We start from the raw sequence: 26,130 nt of genomic DNA, 5'->3' as shown, positions 1-26,130 counted from the left end.
AGTCGTCGCCTCTGAACGCCTCTGTCGCCTCTTTGTGTTCTCAAATGAGACTTTGGCCCTCTTTGCTCTTTATCAGCTGCTCTTCCTCTCCCTCCTCCTCCTCCTCTCCTTGTATCTTTTGTTTCATTAGCCCCTCGTTTATTCTCTCTCTCTCTCTCTCTCTCTCTCTCTCTCTCTCTCTCTCTCTCTCTCTCTCTTGGAGGCTGTGATCCTTTTTAGTTTTTTCCTTCTTCTTTCTCTTCCCCTATCAGTTGTTGGCCAGGTGGTGCGGCTGTGAGAGCTGTCTGATTTATGGCCGAGGAGGGAGCCCAGGCCATAGTGTGTGTGTGTGTGTGTGTGAGAGAGAGAGAGAGAGAGAGAGAGAGAGAGTGAGTGAGAGTGAGACTGAGAGAGACAAAGAGAGATGTGTGCGTTTATATGTCTAAGGAAAGTGGCACTTTTGGCACTGCTGCAGCACAACCTTGATCTCTGACCAAAGTGTGTGTGTGTGTGTGTGTGTGTGTGTGTGTGTGTGTGTGTGTAGGTGTTTTAGCCGTCACTCTCAGCTAAAAGCCTGTGTTTATGCCACTGTTTGCTTTTCATATCAGTCCTAAGCTCTTGCCAGTCGTCTATTTCCAACATTTTCATCTCGTTTGTGTAATAGATGTGTGTGTGTGTGTGTGTGTGTGTGACTGTGTGTGTGTGTGTGTGTGTGTGTGTGACTGTGTGTGTGTATAAACTCTGTGGGTGTGTGAGAAGCATCAAAGTGGTTCCTCTGAATCGGTTCCCTCTTTTCACGTTTTGAAGCACAGAGATTGAGGGAGAATAGAAGCTGTGACGTTCTGATGGATGTGTTCAGTCAATCAGATTGATATTCCTCTCTGTGCCTGCGCCTCCAACGCCAGGCGCTCTGCATTCATCTTCCATAGGTGTGTGTGTGTGAGTGTGTGTGTGTCTGCCTCTCTTTGTTATTGTTTGCATACATACTGTGTGTGTGTGTGTGTGTGTGTGTGTGTGTGTGTATATTTTCTAACATTTCAGAAACTCTTCCTCTATAGATATACTGGCGAGTCACGTCTGTCTGTCTGCCTGTCTGTCTGCCTGGCCCCCTCCCTCTCCTCTTTCCTCTCCTCCCTTTCCCAACATTTTCTCACAGTGATATAAAAGAAGGTGCATAAGGTGCTAGGTTGCTAAGGTAACCAGTCCTTCCCTTCATTCTGGGATCTTTGGTTGCGAAGCTCGCCGGGGCTCAGACTCCAACCAAACAGGGCGGAAAACGGAAAAAGGTTCACGAGGAAATATGAGGGTCGCTGCTGGTGTGTGTGTGTGTGTGTGTGACACTGTGGTGGTTGTAATTATATGTTGACACAGTTTTGTTAATCTCTTGCCACTTCACTCCTTAATGACGCTGGAGTGTCTTTACATTGTATTTATGTTAAAGCTGCATGTATGTGCTCAGACACACAGCTTCACTCAGACCGTATCTGTGTTTACGCTGTGGTGACGCCTCACTCCACGCCAGACGCAACACGGAAATGAGTCTTTCTTCATACTGTGGCAGGTCAAAGGTCAGACAGCACAGGAAGTTGATTTATATCGTTTCACTTGAGTCAACTGTCTTACAATTGTGTAATTTGGCTGATTTGGGTAATGTTTTAATGTGTGTGTGTGTGTGTGTGTGTGTGTGTGTGTGTGTGTCTGTGTGTGTAGCTCATCGTCTGTGGTGTGTTGATATGGGAGCACACACATTGGATACACACACACACACAGACAGACAATAGCTGGGAGTTAATCAACCTGTTAATTGTGGCTCACTGACAGGTTGATCTCCCCTCTCTCTCTCTCTCTCTCTCTCTCTCTCTCTCTCTCTCTCTCTCTCTCTCTCTCTCTCTCTCTCTCTCTCTCTCCCCCCCCTCTCTCTCTCTCTCTCTCCTTCTCTTTGGCCATAGATTGTGCTGCAGCAGTAAACTCTGACCCAATCGCTCATTCACAAAAGCAATTAACCGCAATTGGCTGGGGCTGTGTGGGAATTGCACTCGATCAAGTGTGTGTGAGTGTGTATGTGTGTGTGTGTGTGTGTGTGTGTGTACATGCGTCTCTCTTTGACTTTGTGCCTTTGTTTGACTTTAACTCAGTGGTGTGTGTGGGAGTGAAACCTGCAGACTGGGCCATTTTGTTGATTAAGGAAATGAATCTCAGGTCACTTCCTGCTTTGTTGTTGTGCGTGCTTGTCTCCATGGTGACATCACGTCTGCGATGACGCCCCCCCTTCTCTACTGCTCACCTAAACAAACCCCAGATGGAAGAAGACTAGCGAGCCAGAGACCTTTAGGAAACAAATTAATTACGGGTGTGAAAGGTTGAGAGGTGCTGCGGGTAACAACAAGAGTACAGTCAAAGAAAATACCAAGGAGATAATTTAAGATCCTGCGTATATAAATTGAGATTGTTAGAGTGAATTTAAAGGCCATTCATGAATTATTTAATCAAAACACACACCAGACTCCTACTCGTTTAACATCTGCAGGTGTGTGTGTGTGTGTGCCTGTTTGTGTGTGTGTGTTTGGTAGTTTGGATGTCTGGAGGGATTTCTCACACTGTGCTTGGTGTCAGATAGTCACAAGCAGCGATCGTTCAAACAGATACATAATAATATATATACATACACAGTATTATGGAGAGGAGCAGAGTTTGGATGATCGCCAGTTGCCTCTGGAAAGTGTGTGTGTGTGTGTGATATATTTGCTGAATCCCGGCTTTGAAAAAGAACTGTGAATATGTGTGTGTGTGTGTGTGTGTGTGTGTGTGTGTTTTGCATGCGTGATGTGCTTCCACCGCCCTTCGTCTCGAGAACACTGAGAGATTTTCCAGCCCTGCATTCCTCATGAATATTTTACTCCGTCTCCTCCTCTGCCTCTCTCTCTCTCTGTCTCCCTCTCTTCCTCTCTCTCTCACTCTCTCTCTCTCGTCCTCTCTCTCTTGCTCTCTCCCTCTCTCCATCGCTGACTGTGCTGGAATCCCATTGTTGCCGTCATCCCCAGGATGGTTGCAGAAATCCCTCTGTGTGTGTGTGTGTGTTGTGTTTCCCTGCAGCGTACCGACCGTCCGGGGCGCCGTTTCTCTCTTTTCCTCAGGGTCATTTAGCAGCGGCACCGGAGGTCAGGGGTCGGGCGGTGGATGATAGTTGTTGGAATTGGTTTTGTCCACTTCTCCCACCCTGAATGCGCACGCTGACACGGGTCAAATCATTCTGCCCCCCTTTGCTGCGGCGTCCTGTTGGCTCAGAGGTATAAAACCTGAGACCTGAACGCCACCGTGTCCTCTCAAAGTCTCTCTCTCTCTCTCCCGTGTCGCCCTCTCGCAAAAATGTCATAAAGACAATCAAAAAAAGATCACCGCCCCCCCGCCGAGTCAATTCCAGCTGCCCCATCAACGCTAATGACACCGAGCGCTCAGGCACAGGGTGGGTTAACGCAGCCACAGGCCTCATGCCGCGCCACATAATGGCAGCAAACCTCTCGTATCGACGACCCTAATGCGGCCCCAGCTCCAAACATTTCACCCTCTGGGACAGCCGCGTCCCACGGGCGGCACTCTGGGTTTATTCACCGTCTGCGTGTGTGTTACTGCTGCCTGCGGGGTCCAGGCCCAAGCTGTGTGTGAGCGAGCGAGCGAGACGCCACTTAGGTTGTAGGACGTGAACATTTGATGGAAGTGTTTGTTTGATATGAGAGCGACATCCTAAGCTTTGAGTGTTTGCGTGTCGTCGTGGGCTCTGGAAGTAATTGAAGGCGTGAGAGGCGATGGCAAATGGCAATAAAGAGAGAAATGGCGACATCATGGCTAAATATGTCAATAAAGAGGCTCCCACGACTGGAGGAAGGTCAACTCAGCTTAATCGTGATGGAAATGAATTGCAGACGCTTTGGTTTGTGGAAGGTTTCTATGTTATATAATACAAATCTCTAATATCAGGGTCGACTATGGTAAAAGATTATTTAATGTAATATAATAAAGCATCTTGCGTCACAATGAGCATGCAGTTAATTTGATGTTTTTATCATTTTATTTTCTTTTGTGATGTTTGACATTAGACCTCTGAAATGTGACACACAAACCATCACACACACACACACACACACACACACACACACACACACACACACACACACACACACACACACACACACACACACCTGTAGATAAACTCTGGACCACCTGGGGAAAACTGGGACCAGCCAGACCCAAAGTGAGTCCTGGGGCCCAAACTCGGCTCACTGGATGAGTGTGGGGGGCCACTTTGTAGCGTGTGTGTTTGTTTGTGTGTGTGTAGCAGAATAAAGGTGTGATTATAGAGGGCATTAGCGCCTCTGCCTGCCTGCATTAGGCCACACACACACAGGGGCTTTATTTCATCAGAGCTGACACGCCCGGCCGAGGAGTCATTTCTTTTTGCAATTTTCTGCTCGGTTTCATGTTCCATTACCGCTAGATTATGCTGCTTTCTCCCCTCTCACACACTCATTTATGGATGAGCTCATGCACAAACACATTTGCAACACACATGCATGCACGGCTGCCCACACATTGTATGATGCTCATGATTACACACACACACACACACACACACACACACACACACACACAGACACACACACTACTGCTGCTGTAATTATTGCAGCTCTGCTTGTTGAAGGACAGAAGCTGAGCCCTGAACTGCTTTTTGTAAAACTGTGAATATAAAATCCATTCTAAAAGCTGTCACCTGTGTGTGTGTGTGTGTGTGTGTGTGTGTGTGTGTGTGTGTGTGTGTGTGTGTGTGTGTGTCAGAGGGTCAGCAGGAGCCTAGTTGTACTGTATAATTGTGTGAGGAGACAATTGGGAGTGTGGGCTTCCTTGGCTGCTCGTGTGGGAATGTTGCTCTGGAAAACGCCTCTAGGCTATGTTGTAAGAATGTAAATGCTTGGAGTTCAGGCGAGGTCATGTCCCCGATTTCATCTGTGGGTGCAGCGAAACGTGACGAGCAGCAGCGGGGAAGAAAACAAACAAAACAGGGATGTGTAGCATGTAGCGTGTAGCCTGTTAGCGGCTAAACAGGACACAAACAGGCTTAAGGAGGGCAGGCGGGGGATTCAGGAGCGTCGGAAAACTCACCTGGAAGGGGATTTGGGAAATGGGAAACAGGGTGGGCGAAGCTTCTGTCCTTCCATCTCCCGGTAACACGTACGTGCGACACGGCTCTGCAATCTTTACACGTCACTTTAGTCCTCAAGCTTATGTTTGTGTTTTACTCCAAAACCATCACAGAACCTGGAGCAGCTGGTGCTTAACGTTCAAATCTGCAAAAACATCTCCACCTTCCTGTGAGAGTGTGTGTGCGTGTGTGTGAATGTGCCCTTTCTCTGTGATTTTGTACATTCTCAACACAAAATAAAGCTTTTACGTGCTTAAATGAATTATATATATTATAGGAGAGCGTGTCGGTGCGAGAGCAGACGGAGCGGAGCTTCTGTTATTTCCGTCCAGCAGTGGCCGGGGCGACGGTGGGCGAGAATAGAAATGCTGAGGGTTAGAGAGAGGTGAGGGTGACACACACACACACACACACATTTAGAGACTTAAGGGAAGAGTGAAGGACGAGTGGCATGCAGGGAAGGAAAGAAAATACTTCCAGCTTCAGCCAACCGCAGAAAATGGAGGCAGTTTGTGTCGTTACTGGCAAAGCGAGGACACGACTGCTGTCAGAGACGGGCACTGTGTTTAAGTGTGTGTGTGTGTGTGTGTGTGTGTGGGATGGGTTTTGCCTCCGTATGTGTGTGTGTGGCTTTGTGCAATTGGATGGCGTATGTGTTTGTGTTTGGAATCCCTTAAACAACGACATCATCACTGACCGACGCATTCTCCTCCTCTTCCTCCATGAACGCCGCACCACTAAACTCAAAGACGTTTCATAACAGCATCACTGAACTTCATATGGCCACGCCCTCTGCGTTTGTTCCCCCTCTGACGACGGATTGAGAGCGAGAGACACGGACTGACCTCAACCTGATCTGTATTCAAACTCTCTCTTCTTCTTCAATGAGGCACAATTATAAAAGATGTAAGAGGAGTTGGTGTTCAAAGTGAAGCAGGGCGCAGTCTGAAGCATGTGAAGCTTTGGCGGCGTGCAGGGGGAAACCCTCAGGAGGATCACATGGCCAAACGCTGAGAGAATGACATTTAGCAGCATTCAGAGCAGGGCAGCAGGTTGTGAAATGGCCGTGGTGACATTTACAGTAACCTTTCCCTGAGACTTCTTTAAAGAAGGGTTAAAACCACAGAGATGCGCCGGCGTTCCGCTCTCTCCCATTAATCAGGCTGTGATTGTGCCGGGGCGGCGGCCCGAGGGGAGATTTCTCTCCTCACCTGTGAGAGAAGCGAGGGGAGAGCCGGGCGCTTGAAGCAGCTGTGTGTGTGAAACCCGTCCTGACACGCCCCGGGGGGTCAGAGCCCGCATCAGGAAGCGCCCAAGTGTGCCGCCGCCGCCACCGAGCCCGGGAACAGGATTCCCTACCGCTCGCTCTCTGATCTCCACAGGGGGGCAAAGCAGCTCATTATCGCACCATTAACACAGATCCAGACTTTTCCGTGAAACTCCAGCTCGCCTGAACGCCTCATTGCCAAATTGCTTATTATTTTGTACAAATGTGCTTTGGAAAAACGTCGCCGTGCTCATTAATTACAGCAAAAAGCAGTTGATTACAAAACGGCTTTGGAGCAAATACGATTAGCTGTCTGGTTTCCTTTCTCGCTCGTGCAAATGAAGTCGCCGTCTCGATTCGCCGTCTAATGTGCGAAACCCCACGGATCCAGACGAGACCCTGAAACTTTTTTTAAAGCTTTGTTAAAGCGCTGACATTCACTGAGGACCAGGCAAAGCGGTGCAGCTGAGCCGAGTCATCCCGCCGCCCTGCGGTCCCTAAAGGCACCACAGCACATGGTCACCTGATCACAGCAGGGAACTAAAAGTGTGTTTGTCAGACTTTAAGGTCTAACCAGGACACATGTGACAAAGACATACGTGAAGTAAATCCATCCACATACAAACAGAGAGTGAGAGACACACACACGCATCATTTGTCCTCAGTTGCGGCACGTCGGTTCTTTGTCTTTGACTTAATCCAAACGGCCAAACAGGTTTTTTTGTTTAAATCCCAGAGTGGCGGCTCTTGTTTGAACAGGTGAGTTCATTTGCATGTCAGTTAGTCCACCTGCCACACAGCCGGGCGGGGCCTAACGTACGTGCTTGTGTTGTGGGTTTGTACTGGAGAGCAGGAACAACACACACACACACACACACACACGCACACACAGGTTGATCCACTTTAACTGCCACCGATGTTTTGTCTCAATCCAGGTGCTGGAACCCCTAGAGCCAAACCCGACGGTGCGTTCAGGCGCCTGTCATCAAATCCTTGACTGACTCGACTGAATCTGCAGGAGAAATCCCGCCTCCCTCGTGGCTCTGCCGTCCCCCGCCGTCCTCGCCGTTAGCTGGATGGACGACCTGCAGGTGCGTGCTAATTGTACGGTGCCCACGTTTCCTGCCGGGGATCGCCGCCATAAAAGAATCATCACATCCACAACGCGTTCCTGGAACCTGGCACCGCTTTAATCAGTGGCACACACACAGCAGATGCTCCGAGGGCACGATAAGCTGGTCTACTGGCCCATGTAATTAGCTTACAAACGCGCCGTGTTGCTGCGTGTAATCGCTTTGAAATGTCAATACATAGGTGCAGGTCCAAACATAGAGACACAACATGTGACGTCTGACAAGAGCTGTTTAACAGGAAACACTGCAGCCGGCGCTTTAACGGCTTCAACGTTGCCTCATTTGCATCGGCGGGGAAAAGCCTCCTTCAAGCGGCGGCGCTTAAGGAGAGCGGAGGATGAAGACGGGGAGACGGCGAGAGATTAGAGGGAGACGCTCCTCAGACGCTTCAAGCAGGCGGGAGATTGGGTCGTGTTCCGTCCCCACAACACACTCCTCTGAGACCTGTGATTTAGCTGGCAGCAGGAGAGCGGCCAGCTGCTTTGTCTGCCTCACACACACACACACACACACACACACACACACACACACACACACACACACACCAGATAAACCCCAGTATGAATTGAATGCATGCCACAGTACAGAAACAATAGCGTGTGTGTGTGTGTGTGTGTGTGAGACGCGTTTGTTGCTGGAGCAGAGGCGTTATTAACAGCGAGGTTTGAGCAGTGATAGTAGTTCACACACACTCGCACTATCGCACAACATCACACACGAACGTGACGGCGCCTCGAGTTTCCTTAGTAACGGCATTTACATCCACTGAGGCGCACAAAGAGGCGCCTCATGAATAAACATGCAGCATATGGGACGTACAGTATAGACCTGGAGCTCACAGCTTTGGTCTCACACTCTAACACACCCACAGACACACACAGACACACACACACACACACACACACACGCCGAGCAGAGCACTGTCATGTCAGATGGCGGCAGCAGAACTCTCCTCGAGCTAACAATGTGGCATGTGCGATCTCTGCCTGGAGCACACACACACACACACACACATACACACACACACACTCTCTCTCTCAAACACACACACGCCACTAATAAATCTTAGTCTTAGGCCTATTAGTCACAGAACATGCACCAGCAAATATACACGCACGCACACACTGCATCGTACAAGGTGCAGCAGTGTTACACACACACACACACACACACGCAGACACACACACACACACAGAGCCATATGCTTACTTCCCTTGCCTCATATAGAACACTAGCTGCCCCAGTACCCTGATTTTGGAAACTCACAGGGGATGCCAGACACACACACACTCACACATACACACACACACACACACACAACAAACCCAGCCTTTACCTCACAACCTCAGTCTAACACGCTGCTGTTAATAGTTTACAAACAGGATGGACGTCAGAAGCCAGATGATGTATCTCCAGTGTAAGAACCGGCAGTAGAAACGTGTGTGTGTGTGTGTGTGTGTGTGTGTGTTTGTGCGTCAACGGAAGTTTAATTTGGGTGAAACAGGTGAAACGGTGGCGTGCAGCATAAAGCAACAACGAGCAAGAGTGGTGAAATACTGGCCAGAGGGAAGGGAGGGGGAGGGAGGGGGGGGAGGCCAACCAAGAGGGAGGGGAGGAGCCGGAGATGTGGCTCGTTAGTTTACACTGTAGCTATAAACACACACACACACACACACACACTCGCAACAATCTGCGTCTAATTGAAGCCGTCACTGCAACAAACCCCAGCTACAGTTGAATCAGTCCCTCTAGAGACAAACACACACACACACACACACACACACACACACACACACACACACACACACACACACTTGACAGTTAAAGCTGCGAGGAACAAAGGCCAAAGCAAAGAGACGCAGCACCTTTAGACTCAAGATCATCATGATAAACACTCCAGCCCCACACACACACACACACACACACACTGCAGGCGATTACAACACAGCTGTCATAAAAAACACACAATGATATCTCCAGGCGGGAGGGATTGGACCCTACGACGGTCCGGTGCGTCTCCATGGACTCCACACAGTTGCCGTTGTAAAGCTTCTTCATAAAGTCGTTATGGATTTGACGCAGATGAAGGTTTCCGTGGCGATATGAGGCCTGTTTGGCTGGAGGGGAGGTCAGGAGGCAGGAGGGCATCAATAATTCAGATATATGTGTGTGTGAGAGTGTGTGTGTGTGTGAAGAGGGAGAGCCTGTGTGCTTTCCCCCCTCTTCTCTCTGGATTCAAACTCGACCCACACCTGCTGCAGCAGCCGGTCTCCACCTTCATCATATTTCAATCTCTGTTTATTTAAATAAACAAAACCAGATCAAGGTTCAATCCACTAAACTGAAATACAAAAATAAGGGACTCAAAATTCGAAATTAATATATGAACACAATTTACACACGCACGCACACACACTCACACAGACACACACACATCCGGTGCTGTGGAGCAGGATGACGACAGCATTGTGACATGACAATATTCTCAATATGGCAGAAGAAGGATCGGAGCTTTGATCCAAAGCCAAAATGCTTCGTTGAGGCCACTGCACACGAGGCTCTGTGTTCGAATCCCGGGGCTTTAAAGCTAACAGTAAAAAAATAAAAGGGAGACTTTTTTTTGTTCGTGAGCCATCCACATCTTTGATCCCCCCCTCCATCCCTCCTCCCCCCATTCCCGGTCTCACCGTCTGGTTCTGCCGCAGCGGGCGCCCTTATATGCGGGGAAGAAGAGTAGAGAAGAGGAGGAGGAAGAGGAGGAGGAGCCCCCCCCTCACCCCCAACCCAGCAGCGCCGTTATCCCGGGGAATCGAACAGAAAACCCAAACCCGAGCCCCGTGTGTGTTAAAGGTGATCTTGGGGGGAGAGGGGGAGGGTCTGGGGGGTTCCGGGGTTCGGGGTGGTTCGGTAGTACTCGCGTGTCCCACTCGGCGCGTCTCCTCTAAAGGGGCGTTGGTCTGTTTCTATGGCCGCTCTTGTTGTTTTTGATGAGAATCCAAACGGCAAACGTCCGTGACACAAAAACAGCCAGTCCAACACCAACAGGTCCTTCGCTCCCGTGTGTGTGTGTGTGTGTGTGTGTGTGTGTGTACTTGTCTGTGCGTGTGTGTGTGTATGTGTGATGGGAGGAGGAGGAGGAGGAGGGGGGGAGGCTGGTGGAGGAAACGCTATCAAACGGAATCCCGGTTGATTCTGATCCGATCACTCCTTCCCCCCGCTAACCAAAGTCAGCTCTTTGAGAATCCCGCTGGCGTCCACCCGCCGCCTCTCCCGGATCATGTCCTCCAGGCTGCGGAACACCAGCGTGTGCACGCCGCTGCCGGACAGGTGCACTTTGAGGAAATACTGCTGCTCCGCCGAGTGCGCCTCTCCGCCGGCTTTGAACTCCCGCTTACCGAAGCGACACCAGGCGGCAAAACTTTCCGAGTTGGTCCAGCATATCTCCTCGCTGCGCAGGCCCACGTGTCCCGCCGCGTTCTGCATGACCAGGTCGGGGGGGAGCGGCCGGTACCGGTACCGGTTGTTGACTATCCTCCCGTGGCGCCCGCCGCTGATCTCACGCAGGCTGTCCTTGCGGATCTCGCCCTTGTGCAGGTGGATGACCTGGTCGTCGTGCTCGAAGATGACCCAGTGCGGCGGCTGCGCGGCGGCCACCAGCTCCAGCAGGTCCCCCGGTTTGCACATAGTCAGTAAAGTTTTGGCCGAGTACACATTCAGGTCCTCGTTCTCCCGCAGCTTGGAGAAGATGCATTCCTGGGCGCAGAAGGCCGAGTACTCCACCTCGCTGACCGAGAAGGGTCCCTCCTCGGCCGGGCTGTGGTCTTTGGTGAAGCCGCAGTCGGACGGTGTGCGGTCGTCCACCTCCTCCTCTTCGTCAGAGAAGAAGTAGGCGACGCCGACCCGAAGCTCGTCCTTCTCCAGCCCGGACGGATCCCCCGTGGGCAGCTCGCTGTAGTTGAGGTGGGTGATCCGATCCAGTTGATTTCCCATCAATGACCTGGCAAGGCAGAGGCATGGACTGCGGTGTCTGCGGGGGGGAGTGGAGGGGGGACGAGGGGGTTGTAGAGAGAGAGAGAGAGAGAGAGAGAGAGAGAGAGGGAGAGAGAGAGAGAGAGAGAGAGAGAGAGGTGTCAATAGCGTAGAATCCACCGTGCAGCAAACCTTTCATATCTCAATGTAGAATCTATACATCGTCCTCCTGTGATACACACACACACACACACACACACACACACACATCCACCGTGGTCGCATTTAAATTCCTTTGGTCATTGGATCAGAGTTAGCCACGCCAAAAAAAAAAAGAAAACAAAAACAAAAACACAGAAAAACAGCCCCTCCACTCTTGTGAAGTGCTCTCTCGACACACTACACACTGACGCGATCAATGCTCCAGCTGCTCCCTTCACACCCACGAGTCAATCATTGGTTTTGGACGGAATTGGGGGGGGGGGACAAAAAAAAAAATCCTGCGGTCCCCCCCCCCCCCTGCGTGGACGCGACGCGGAGATAGAGAGAGAAGGAGAGTGAAAGAAAAAGAGAGAGAGAGGCGTAAACAAGGTGAAAACACAAACCCAGTAGTGTAAAGTAATAGCCCAAAAAATGCAGAGAAGAAGAAAGAAACTGTGTTGTGGGGAGGGAGGGGGGCTGATACCTGTGCGCTGCCCGGGCAAACAGTTAAATATCCTTATGTTCCATGAGTAACGAGGGCTGCGCTTCCTCTGCCCTCCTCTTCCTCTTCTCCCTTCTCACGCTTCTTCTTCTTCTCCTCGCTCGTTCCGTTCCGCCCCGCGCGCGCTCTCTTATCCAAAGGGGGGGGGGGCGTGTCGTGCCGTGCGTGCGTGCGTGCCAACACTCCGTCGCTCCGCTCGCGCTCTTTCTCTCCCTCTCGCGCCTCGGTTCCCGTTTAAGTACCACGGAGAGCTCCGCCTCCCCGCACCCCCTCCGTCTCCCCCCCTGGTCACGCCCCCTGAGAGGAATCCCATTGGCCAGCGATCGCGGGGGGGTCACTCACCACACGACACGGACCAATGGGAGACGGGGAAGCCGGTGCCAGTCAGCGCGGCGGGCCAATCGGGTGCGTTCAGGCTCGGCTGGAGGCGAGGGGCGGCTGTTACCGTGGCATGGGGTTTTGTTGTCAGAGCTGTGAAATTCTTCACATGATCAGCAGAGTCCATGTATGTTCAAGGCGACCCGTCAGTGGGGATAACAGCCTGTCTGTCTTCACGTGAGGGTTGGTTAGTTAAGTTACCGCAGCGAAGGACACCACACACACACAAACACACTCCACAACCTGTCACACACCAGGAAGATTGTCCATTTGTCACGTCTGTGTCATTGTATTAGCCCCCCTGCTGCATACATCAATAACACTCTGCCATTTCCTCCGTGGATTGTGTCCATATGCCGCCTGATGATCTGCATCACTTTGTCTTTTCTTATAGCTGTCAGTGTGTGTGTGTGTGTGTGTGTGTGTGTGTGTGTGTGTGTGTGTAGTAGAGACAAAGGGGAGGGAATGGAAGCAGGAGTGTGTTTGTATACAAGGAGGAATAGGGACCAAACAAAGGATTCACAGGCAGATTCTAATACCAACGATCTAATACTTGACTGTGTGTTTGAATTCTAAGAGATGAGGTGCAGTAGAAGCGAAACGCGCGTGTTTGTGTGTGTGACTCGCTGCCAGTGTGTGTAGGTACTTGTTTGTTATGCGCAGCGTTCACGTGTGTGTGTGTGTGTGTACTATTATCTACACCCTGCAGTCACGTCTCTCTCTTCATCAACACTGCCCAGAGCTGATAGCCATCTTTGCAGTTTCTTACAGTGAGTGTTCCCACTCTCTCCCTTTGCATCCATAATAGTTTTTTTCCTTTCCATTTATTCCTCTTGTGGCATCCAGAGAGCTCTTTACACACACACACACACACACACACTCCCCCCCCCCCCCCCTCCCTCAGATGGTTGGAGATAGCAGCTCTCCAGTTGCTGACATAGAACGGTCGACGGTCTTTGTTACTGCTGGTGATAGGCGTAAGCTCATGGAGTGTGTGTGTGTGTGTGATATAGATAAAGCTATGCACATCGCCATGCAAAGGCACGAAGACACACTTCAATTTAAATCATGTAATCCTATTGAATCGTCTGCTTGAAATCTACCGTGATGCTACAAGTAGAAGCTCACAATGATGTTGACGGCGTCCTGCTGAACTTTGTGTCCATATCCTCTCTAGCTCCTATATGGACGTACGGTCCTGCCACCTGAATTACATTAAAACACAACACACACACACACACAAACGCACACTTACACACACTTAATCATATATACAGTGTGTGTATTAATAAGGCAGGGTGCAGACAGTAGTGGAATAACTACTGAGACAAGGTGATATTTCACAACCCCAATAATTGGATACGTCTCTATTCCTTAATTACTAACTAAATCATATAGGCTTCAGCAGCATAACACTGAACACACACACACACACACACACACACACACACGCACACACGCACACACACACACACACACAGATGGACTCAAACATCAATACATACAATGATACAAGCCTCTGCTTCACTGCATATATCACCTGAAGCTCTTCTCCCTTACATACACACGTTTACACGCACGCACACCCACACACACACACACAACGAGTAATGCGTTGTTTTGTCTCTGATGATTGATCTCTGCCAGGGGACACGCTCTCTTTGTTCAGGTCAGAGTGCAGGGTCACGTACAGAGCGGCGTCAGCACACAGAGGTGACGGCCTTTTTGATGACAATTTTTGATGAGAACCTTTTTGGAAAGGTTTGAACATTAAAGGGCGGCAGGAGATGAATATACACCCCACTTTGAAAGAGACATTTGGTTGTCATGGCGTCCTTGCTCTTGACTGTCCGGTGTAAGCGATATCAGACATCTATTGATCTGGTATCTATAAAGGTCGCAGCCGCCTCAGCAATTCGGCATCTCTCTCTCTCTCTCTCTCTCGCTCTCTCTCTCTCTCTCGCGCCCTCTCTGCGCGTCACGACCTCATAGCGGTGACATCATCGTCCTAGACTGGCTTTGGGGAACGTTTGTTAAATCTTGAATCTTGCAGGTTTTACACTGCGGCGTGCAACATAACAACAACACCCCCACGCCTGTTTTGGAAACGGATTGTATGAAAGAGATTACAGCCTGCAGCGGGCCTATTGTGAATGTGATTGTAGGTGTTACGATGCGGCAGATGGCAGCCATCATCATCATCATCATCATCATAACTGTATTCACAACAAACGACAGTGTTATTCCTGGAACTTAACACAGTCTTTAACTTTGCGGGGGGGAAGGATGATGAGAGTTGTTGTTCGGATGAACCTCGTAATAAACAACCGCCACGGCACAATTACAGCGCCGCCGACGACAACGGCGGGAAACTCTATCTGCCGGTTTGCAGCCGTTTTTTGTCTCGTTCCCAAAGACTTTCCGCTCCTGCCGCAAGTGGAGGAAGTCACACGGAGACGCTGTTCAGATTGTTGAGAGTTTTTGTTGGTTGAATCCTAAAGCACAACGGGGGGTGATGGTTGATCTGTGGTCTAAAGAACGGTATAGCTTTGAGTCACATATCCGCAGCTTTACAGTCTTTAACCGACTTAAAGGCTCATTTCCAAGCGGGCACATATGGCGCCAATCTGTCTGGAGACATCAGGGGCAGAAATTGGAATAGTTGGGTCACGAAATGTTCTTTTTGCCAGTAGGGAGGATTAGATTGGCAAAGTGTGACTGTATTACACCAGATCCCACAAGCCGCCCCCCCCCCTCTCCTCCCCCGACCCTAAATTGCCCCTCCGTATGCTTCCTTCTACAAATACATCCTCCCGTTCTGCTGCTGCTTCGTACGGGAATTTATTCTCAGCGATCAACCGCCAAAACCAGCAGATATCAGGAATGTTTGTGTCTATTATGGCGCCGACTCCTCACAAATAATCCCCCAAAAATCCGCTCATCATCTTCTTATTAGGTTTATTTTCCAGCTGTGACAGATAGCATCTCCATGTTTTTACAATTTGGCTATAACCCTGTGTGTGTGTTTGTGTGTGTGTGTGTGTGTGAGAGAGAGAGGTGAGTCATGTGTTTGGTTCCGGCTCCATTCGTCTCTCTCTGGCCGGGCGAGCCTGTCTTCCATCAGGTCTTATCGGCTCTTCTTACGCGTCTCGTGGCGGCGAGCGCTCCTCCTGACACACCTGAAGCCCGTTGAGGCGGCGGTGAGTGATAACCTCGGACGGTTTAACTCCTTCCTGTCCTCCTCCTCCCCTACCGTCCCCTGTAGCTTTGCACAGAATGGAGGAAGAGGAGGCCGACGTGGTTTAATTCAGTCATTTTGTACTCGACGCCCCCGGGCAGAATGACAGTTCAAAGTGAGCGGTGGTGTGATTGTCTGATATCTGCTGAGTTGACGGGCGAGATGTGTGTGTGCGTGTGTGTGTGTATTGAGGGAATCTGACACCAATGCCGCTCTATTAACAGTTTAAAGTGCAACCTTTACTCTTTGTTTTTCTCTTGGCCTTTCACCCCTTCGATACCTCACTTCCTAACCCTCACCAATCGATTCCGCACCCTTTTCCTCTCATTCATTCCTCCCTCCCTCCCTCTCTCGCTCTCTGTCTCCCTCTCTCTCTCTCTCTCTCTCTCTCTCTCTCTCTCTCTCTGAGTCCATTGGTATGCAGGGTGATATTGGCTGGCGTTCCCAGCCGAAGGATAAAGCTGTAATCAGTGCCAATGAAGCCGCCGTTGTCCCAGAGCGCAAATGTGCCAACATCAGCAACACCGCTAGACCATGTGAATCTGTGTGTGTGTGTGTGTGTGTGTGTGTGTGTGTGTGAGGGAGAGAGTGAGAGCGAGAGCAGCACTGAAGAGGTCAGACAGAGGTCAATTCCTTGTGTGCAAACGTCAGGCGCCTGCTTTCCCTCCCCCTCTCTCTGATGGCGGCTCTGCAATGCGATCCCAGGCGTCGCAGCACAATGACTTTGGCTTTTTCCACGTTTATGTTTCTTCCCACCGAAGGTCTCGGCTCAAACCGGGTCACGGATTCGAAATCCGGATTTGTATCCCGGGGTCAGAATTATCTCCAGATATTTCAGACTCACACAGACGCTCGTAGCACCGAGGACACGCTGGCCCAATTTCCATGCTTCCTGATGCAACTGTTGTGAAATTCGTTTAAGGGTGAATCCCAGGACGGATTTTGCTTCTTCACCTGATGGCTTCATTATTTTTGTTTGCTTAACATTTCAGGGGCAAAGAAAAGAATATAGCACAGAGGTAGTAACAGAAAAAACATGCTTAGAAGTGGAAGTAAGTCACTTATGGAAACAGAGTCGAGGAATGTGAACACGTCAATTATTAACGTTTTAGATAGTGAGGAATAAAGTAATAAAATAACTGTGAACAGCATGAAGCTCCTTCAAAATGTCTCCCGTCACCCCGATTAGACTCACAAAAGCTGCTTGATGATTTAAAATGTATCTAGTTGGCACGTTTAATACATTTGACAGTTGATTATGCAGTTTATTTAATCGGATCAGTCACAAATTCCCAGTGGAGATGTGAACTTCCCTCAACCTCAGCAGGGTGTTTTCATCCAATTGAGCTTTTTGCGCAATCAAAACACTCAAATCGTGTTTTCAAAACGAGTCTGGACTCTGGCTGGAGGCGGTGCGGGGATTTAACTTGTGACGTTAATGGAAGCAGAATTTGCGAAATGGCGCTGACGTGTGTTGTCGTGTGCGGAGACGGCCAGCAGACAAGAGACGGACGACCTTCCTCTCCAATGTTAACTCATTATCGTCTTTTCATGGAGTATTTAGCAGAAATGACCTGTTTTTATTCCCCCCATCTGTTCCCTCCGCCGTTAAGTTTGAAACAATCTGTCAGCGGAGACGACAGGAGCCAAAGAGGTCACGATGGATTGATTGACCCTGACCGAAACCACCTGAAACACCGTTACGCCTGACAGAGCGCTAAATCAATCTGAAGCCTCCATTAAATACGCCACGGGGAAAAATTCTTGGGTTCCGCTTTGTGAATTTTACGACTCTGTGTTAATTTTTTTATTTGATCTGATGCAATGTGACTTAATACAACAACACAGCAGTTTGTTTTGTTTGTTGGTGCTGTGCTGCTTTTGAGTGTAAATCAAGGTCACAAGAGACGAGAACGACGATCATTTCATCAATATTTCAGACGGATAACATAGTTTATGGCGCGCACACAGCGAGAAATATGAAGAATAAACAAGCCGAAGCCCCGAATGTTAATAACGAGCGGCTAAATTGATGGATAAAGCTTCAGTCGTGGCTTCATAAAAGTTTAAAACGTTTGACCGAGCGAGGATTGGACTCAGCGTATCTTTCCGGCAAATATTTCCATTTCAAATGAGCGAGTTAGGCAGGCGGGCGGATAGAAAAAAAGTTGAGAGAGAGATTAAAGAAGAAAGCTAAATTAATTTCCCCCGAATTCAACTCACAAATTTGTTTTTCTTTTTTCTGCATTTTCATGAAGGCGAGAATTTTCTTTTTTTTATCCGCCGTTGATTTGTTTTCCCTGCATACAAAAACAAACTGAGATCTCACCTCTGTGCGCTTTGCGGTGGATTTGATTTAGGGAGGAGTGGAAACGCTGTGTGTGTGTGTGTGTGTGTGCGTGCGTGTGTGTGTGTGTGTGTATGTGCGCGTGTGCGCGTGTGTGTGTGTGTTGGTTATTATCAAGCGGCGTTGTGGTGCAATATGGATGTAAAGCAGCTGCTGGGCTCCGATCCAAGCACGTCACGTAACGTCCAACAAGTGCAACAAGTGAGGGAAAGTGTTATCTCCTCTAAATTTAGCCCGAGCTGCCGGATATTTACCCGCGCGAGGACATCGTGCTCCTGTTTTTTTTTTCCGGGAGAAGCTTTTGTGGCGGCTCGGCCCCAAAACTGTTTTCAAAATGCAGAGTGCACAGCTTTTTGCAGGGAACTAAAGGAAGTGATAAGATTGGTCTCGGCTGATGCCAGTCGCTATCAAATACACTGATAATACATTGCCCCGGGTTCCAACCGCGCTGCAGCTCTTTGCACACGGCCAAGGAATCACAAGTCACACACACACACACACACACACACACACACACTAACACACATTCACACGGAGGAAAACAGCCAAATGGGACTTTCGAGTGGGAACTATAATTTAAATAAGTGCTTTACCTATAGTGCAACAGGTTCAACCTTGACTGATAAGACTGATTTCAGTGTTGCCATGCATTACGTGTATGTGTGTGTGGGTGGGTGGGTGTGTGTGTGGGTGTGAAGCATGTGACTGCCTCCTGTGTGGCCCGGTCCCTTGCTGTGACACGCCAGTCTAATCTGCTATCAAGCAGCCTCACAGACCTTTACCTCCTGCCTAGTGCTGATTAGTGTGTGTGTGTGTGTGTGTGTGTGTGTGTTGGGAGTGTGGGGTGTTGAAGGAACATGGCTGTGTGAAAGAAGGAGAGGTAGACAATAAGGCGTGATGTAGAGGGTTCAAATTAAGGGCAAGGCACACTGTTGTAATGGATTGTAAAGCAGGGAATGAACACACACACACACTAACACACGTACGTAGGTGTACCCATTACACAGGAGCAATGACGAATGAAAAGCTGAGCTGTGTTGGGAAATCACGTAGATATGCAATCTCAGCGCAGGTCTCCTCCCCACTGCCCCCTAGTGGCTGAGCAGATGTTCCTGCACAAACACGATTTCCTGCAGCTGAGCTCTGATTCACGTCTCAGCTCCTCTGCTGTGGAGAAGAAGACAAACCGATCCAGACTCTGAGTTTGTTGAGGCGGTTTGTAGCAAATACAAGATTTTGGCTTGAAATATCCGACATGTTAAGGATTTGATAAAGCTAGGCCTTTGGTCATAAGAGTGCGAACGCGGTGGGATGCGATCCAGGACCAGGATCGGAAATTTACAAGCGGAGAAACGTTTCTTAACGATAGTCTAGAAGGATTTAAGTAGAATTACGCAACAGTGGACAAGACCTTTATCAGTTTAAGTGCACATCTCCCTTTGACATTTTCCAATGTTGACATAAAGCTTTAGCAGGATTAAACTGAAGTGATCTCAGGGTCAGACGGTATTTTCTTACGGTCAAAGCTTTAAGAAACCTCATTAAGCCGGTTTTAAAGCACCGACAGTTTGTTATGCTTAGAGAAAATTCCTAGATTAGATTTCCTCTGGTTGCATTCACAGTGTAATAGATTCCACCAAGCGCTGTATTTACATTCGTTTTTATCTCACCTACGCTGCAGAAGGGAGCGGCGTATTCTCACTTTGTGCGAATTAAGGGAAGGTGTGAGAAAATAAATGGAAATAGCAATCGTGCAAGTTTTGTGCGAGAGGAACAGACGAAGGAAGAAAGATGGAAGTAAACACGGCGCAGTGGGATCGTCGTAAAAACATCAAAAAGCCCGCAGATATTTCCAGCGTGTGTTTTTTCTGGACGAGGGTGAGAAATGGTGGAGCGTGTTTGCAGATAATCCACCGAGGAGGAGGAGGAATTTGGGTTCCTGTCTGAATTGAAAAGCGAAATGTCTTCACTTAACTCAGCGAGCAGGCGGGCGGGAGGAAATAGAAGCGCTGTGAGCGTCGACTGACTCACTTTCAGGCGTGCGTTTACGGGGACGAGTTTGGTTTGGTTATTCAATCAAAGCTGCTTGAGCTCCTCCATGTCATCGTGCAGGAGGAAGTGACATCATACGGCCCAATGACATCAACATTCCCTAACTCAGGAATGGTCGCTTTGCAGTTTGAAGGCCAACAACGAGCTTTAACAGAGGAAACCTTCTCTCAAGTGTCTTCTTAGGATCAGGAGAGTTTGAAGAATGATATGAATTAATAAACATTTCTTCTCCTTTAATCACTCTTCCTCAGTGATTAGATTAAACATGATTGGAGCTTTAGAATGAGAAAAGCTTGAACTCACTACAAACGCAACAGCATGGACCAAAGCTCCGCCCCCCTCTCCCCATATTCACATGCTGTAATGGATCATTGGCATTGGTGTGGAGAGGATATGTGCTGTGTGTGTGTAGTTGACGTTACTTCTGCTTGTTAAAGTCTTTATTGCGCTTTTCCTGCTGCGAGGTTTCAGCCTCCGTATCGGTGCAGCTGCTCGGGTGTGTTTCAGCCTGTTTTTGCTAATTTGGAAGTCACAAAAAAAAAAAAAAAAAAACCGAGAGGGAATCTCAGACAGAAAGGACAAACTCAACACACACACACACATACACACACACACACACACACAAACACAGAGAGAGAGAGAGGGGAAGTTATTTATTTTAATACAGTTTTTGAAAGCTCAGGAGCCGAGCTGAGCCGAGTGCCATCTGCTCGCAAAACAACAGTGTATTATGATGCAGATTCCACTCTGCACCTTTAAACGCGCGGGGAAACGAAGCTAAAAGGAACGAGTGTGAGAGGGAGAACATCCGGGAAGAAACAAGACAGAAATACCAACGAGAAGACACAAAATGTTACGCTCGCTTAGTTTCCACTTACTTTGAATTGAGGCTACTAAAGGCCACGTCCACCAGGGGGCAGTGTGGCACCGAACTATCGCAACGGTGTAGCCAAAAATGACGACAAATAGAAAAGATCCACATTTTTACTTTTAGGATACGAAGGAGGAAGAGTGTGACGGCGGCGATAACAGACGCGTGGCAGCCATCTAGTCTCACAATGATGCGTTTGTGTACCGCGACTGGTTTCCCGCTCAAAATGTCCGATATTCACAACGTAAAGAAAGTTGTCACCAAGTAAATGGAACGCATGTAGACGTCTGTGTGTGTGTAGATAATGTGTCAGGGTGGATTTCGATGGTCTGCCTGTGAGAGTACAAACGTGGGAGAGAGCGATTGGAGCGCCGACGGCAGCTGAAGATGTCCGCGGCGATTATGAGCAGAACGGCGGTGAAATCGTATATTCCTTTTAAGTTTGCCCTTGTCAGCCTCCATTCTTCTCAATTTCACCTTCTCCCCGCAAGCACTTAAAAAAAAACAATCCCCCCCCTCCTCCTTGTCCTCCTCGTCGTCCTCCGTCTCTCACGCAGGAGACGACATCATTCCCCCCGCCCAGAGGAAAGAAAGTAAAACGAATATCGATGAGCCGCCTCTGCCGCTCCTGTAACCCTCCATTTACAACACGGCAGGAGGAAGACTGCGGCCTGTAACGAGCTGCGGCGGTGTGGTGTTGATGCTCTCTGAGGGATCCTGGGTAAAAATGTCTCCACAGTCAGTTGGAGGTCAAACATGGACAGTGGAAGACTTCACCAAATACATTTTTATTCCGGACACAGGTAGAGCAAGAGAGTCCCTCCCCCCCTGCCCCCCCGCCCCCCACCCGGGGCCACGGGGAGCCTGTTAAAGTGATGGAGGCTAAACACACACACACACACACACACGCAGACACACACTCACACACGTTTGGCACAGAGGTGTCGCTCGGATGCTTGGTTGATTTCCCATGTCGCCCTCTCGCGATGAGGTCCGGAGCGACTTCCTCTCCTCCATCTTTCGTCCCGGTCTGGAAAAACAAAGTCACACCAACCCCCCTGCCCCCTCCACCTTTCCCTTCGCTCCTGTTGTCCTTCGCTCCTCTCGACCACTCTCTCTCTCTCTCTCTCTCTCTCTCTCTCTCTCTCTCTCTCTCTCTCTCCGTGTTTCCATTGTCCTTTGTTTTGCTCAATTTGAAAGTCAAAAATTGAGAATCAATTTCCATCACTTTTTCGATTTTGTGGCAAGTGGATGAAGAATTAGCTTGAACAGTTGTTTACAAAAGTATGTCAGGTTTCTGTTGGACCAAACCAGGGAGAAGTCTGGGATTTACCTGAAAAAGCATCTGTGCTTGAACGAGCTGTGAGAGGATCGCCCGGCAGATTTCACCTTCTACAGCCAGAGAGAAACTAAAGATGACATCATGAGCAGCATAATTCATTTTTGGTTGAAGGATCTTCGTGCTTTGGCTGCCTGGACTCCTCCATTGTCTCACACATGCTTTGCACCAAACTGCTTGTGGAAACACGGCACCTGATGTTCCTCCTCCACACTCTGTGGCTTCACCATGTGCTTTGCATCCAAACACACACACCTGCCACCTCCTGCAGCTTCACATTTCGATCCTTCTCTCTTTCTTTCTCCTGCATATTCCCCCATTTCTGCTTTTCACTAAAACACGCTGAAAAAACTCTTTGTCCAGCCCAAAATCTGGCAAGGTCCTCAAGATTCTCTCACTTTTTTCCCATCGTCTTCGCCTTCGTCTTCGTCGCTGCCTCACTGCGCTTTTGTCAAGCGAGAACAGGCGCACGGGCCGAGCTGAATGAGGATTCAATCACCAAAAAAACACAAAACACAAAAGCCGGCACGAGCTGCGGAGAGACGGCGGCGTCATCTCCGGAACGCCTCCACAGTTTTCCATAATGGTGTTACTGCCGCCGCTCTTTTTGTCCAAACACAGCCGGTGTTTGCAATTACAATCCCACACACACCCGAGTCAAAGGTGAACTGAGTATCTGTGCGTGTAATTCTCTCTGATACGCATCCGATTAACAGATTATTGTTTTTGTTTAGATTTCAGAGCGGCGGCTGGTGCTTGGTTACCGAAAGCGGAATGACTAATCAAATGACAAATGCAGAGTGAAAAACACTTTAGCAGATGACAAAGCTCATTCAGATCAGCTCAGGTTGGAATCGGGAAACAGATGAGGCAGGAAAATCTACTTACACCAGAGACAAAATCCTCCAAAAAACAACAATTTGATCGGAAGCTACATCCACTTGTGCAGCGTCTGTATGGACTCTGACCTCTGAGGCCCCCCAGGCAGCGCTGGAGATTCCGGTGACATTTATGGTGTTGATGTTGAGCACCAGCCCCCCCGTCTGCTTGAGTCCGAGGAGATTTGTTGATGTTTCCGCCTTCTTCTATGTGTCCTCTTCTTATATTTCCTTCTCCCTGTGATGTTTCCTCGCCACGCGAGCTCGTCTGACCTCGTCCGTCCTGCCGGGCCGCGTCCTGTGTGGCTGTGAGAATATGCAATTTCATTACCGCCGCTCCCCCGCTGACAGAGAGCGAGTTCAGCTCTCTGCAGCCCTCTGCTCCTCGCTGTGACGTCCCCGCAGATTGTGTTGTGTGGTGTGTGTGTGTGCGTGTGTAAATATGGTGAATGTGTGCGAGCAGCAGTGCAGATTACAGAAGAAGAGAGAAGATTGCATGTGTGTGTTCATGTACATAGTTTAATCTTATAGCAGACATGTCGCGTTATACAAGAAATGAGTGCCAGGATGAAACTTCCGCCTGTGTGTGTGTGTGTGTGTGTGTTATATTAATCCATATTAATTAGTAACAGGTGTCCCCATGTTAGTAATTGGCGTCGCTCCAGGATGTAGGTTCAATTCCCGTCCATTTGTCTTGTTTTAATGGCGTGCAGTCGCAGCTTTGGGCTTCAAAACACTGAACTTCAGCCTGCAGAGTACAAATACAAATACATAAAAGTACAAATACGTCAGTACAGCACTGCAGTAGAGCTCGGGAGAGTGGGAATATTTATCCTTTTCCAAATAAGGGCTTTTACTTCATTTCATATTTGACATAAAACAGAAAATGAAACGAAGAGAAGGAAGGCAAAAAATTGAAAATGTCAAAAAAATGACTAAAATAAAGAAATGGAGTAAGTACAGTTATCATCAAAAACTGAACATCCAATCCTCCTGACACTTAAGTAAAATGACCATTTGCAGCTAAACGACTTTGACTGTAATGAGCTAATCTGACTCGTTACTTTCTGAAAGGACGGACGGTTTGACGCCCACACAGCCACACAGCCTGAGCAGAGAGCCAGTCCGCTGACGGAAGTGAAAACAGCAGCGTAGGCGACACATATGAAGGTTTGGGGAGAATCAGACCTCAGTGTGCAGGTTAATACGCGGCGATCGCAGTGTCGGCGAGCACTTTGCCTTATGAATATGCAAGAGAAGCTGCGTGAGAAACTAATAGCTCCCACCCGCCGGAGGGTTCGCTCAGGGGTCGAGGAAATGGCAGGTGGGATGAAGAGGAAGAGAGGGGGGAGCGGTGTCGTTTAGCGGCGAGCATGCAGAGAGGTGACATTTCGGGCGGCAAACCTCAGAAGTCGGCGGTGTTGTGTCGGCGCCTCGCTCGCCGTTTTGAGATGAGAGAGACGAGAGACGTGTGTGTTGACGGACCAGGGGAGGGGGGGAGTCCAGGTGCCAAGAGAGAAGAAGAGTAGCGTCTCTAATCGCACGCGGACAGGACGTCTCCAGACAGACAGCCCCCCCCCCCTTGGGCGCAAAGCGAAAGTTAAAAGTTGGACCTGTTGGCGACGTCGTCCATTTGCATTTAAATGGCTTTGACCTCCTCTGCAGAGGCCCCGACGCTTCAGACAGCTTGGCAGTAATTACACCCAATTACAAGCACCTGGTTCACCCTCCTGTCAATCCGACGCCACACAACACGCTAAAGACACAAACACACACATTACCTCAGAACGACGGAGTTTAATGCGTTTTTTTTTCGGGGGGGACAGAATCGTTTGAACAGAAGCAATTTAAAGTGAAAACAGAGACGCGACACGACGGCGTGGGTTTCTTTCCTGCGTCACGCTGCAATTAAACACACGTTAGCGTCTCTTAGAAGGACTGTGTGGGGGCGTAAACACACAATGCTGCATCTCCTTATAGATATGCCGCATCTGTTTGGGTGCACCTGTGGGATCCTTGTGATGTCGTCGCCATGGCGCTCGCTTCGACGTGATTAAAGCGATGTCGTCCGTGATTAAGTCCAATCCCAATGCTTTCTTGGCATTTGCTGCGTCTTACCATCATACCGGAGTGATTCTGAAGGACGTTCACACTCTCATTCTTTCCAATTTTTGGTCTGGCTTTAATCTGTGTTTGCTAAGTGGTCTCAGTGCGACGCCTCAGCTAAGCTAGCCCATTTGGGATCACTTCATCGTGATCCCCTCTCCATTTGGAAACGACCCAACACACTTCCGTCGTCCTTCTGTTTCTGCCATTAGCCACACGTCAGCTAATGATACAAGCCGTTTGGGCCTTGTATTAATGGCGGCTTTCATTAGCCTCAGCTGGGCTAATGTCCCGTCTCATCGCGTCCTGCCTGTGTGCCTCTTTGTTACGTCTGCTAATGGCTAAAGCACGACGCCGACGTGGGGCCGACTCTTCATCTCTAACTTCATATTCTGCTCATATCGGGGCTTTGCTGGCTCACCTGAAGCCCGCCAGCTATAATCACATTCATATGGGGACACAAACACACACACAGACACCAAGGATAAAATGAAGTTTCTCAGGTTTTCAGTTTATTGAATTTGTCGCCCTGAACCGTCACGCAGACGTATAAATATTTTTCATTATAAAAAAATAATTGGCTGGGATCTGTTGAGCTGTCTGTACATCACTCTCACCTGGGGATTGTCACTTCATTTGCTGTCTCTTTCTGTAGGCGTTTATACATTTACGCTGT

General features: G+C 49.1%; 1 protein-coding gene across 1 annotated transcript; it reads right to left on the bottom strand.

Annotated features, from left to right (window-relative positions):
- Window positions 1-9,853: 9,853 nt before the first annotated feature.
- Window positions 9,854-12,437, bottom strand: lratd1 (LRAT domain containing 1). Its single transcript, XM_076169465.1, has 2 exons — window positions 12,228-12,437; window positions 9,854-11,600 (listed from the first exon to the last, which is right to left on the bottom strand). The coding sequence occupies exon 2, from the start codon at window positions 11,561-11,563 to the stop codon at window positions 10,775-10,777; it is 789 nt and encodes a 262-aa protein (XP_076025580.1). The 5' UTR covers window positions 11,564-11,600; window positions 12,228-12,437; the 3' UTR covers window positions 9,854-10,774.
- Window positions 12,438-26,130: the final 13,693 nt, after the last annotated feature.

Source organism: Genypterus blacodes, unplaced genomic scaffold, assembly GCF_046128005.1.
Source record: "Genypterus blacodes isolate CSIRO-AG114 ecotype Tasmania unplaced genomic scaffold, CSIRO-AGI_Gbla_v1 ptg000204l_1, whole genome shotgun sequence".
NCBI lineage: Eukaryota > Metazoa > Chordata > Actinopteri > Ophidiiformes > Ophidiidae > Genypterus > Genypterus blacodes.
The sequence above is the reverse complement of the archived record's forward strand: the minus strand, read 5'-3'. Positions and strand labels throughout refer to the sequence as shown.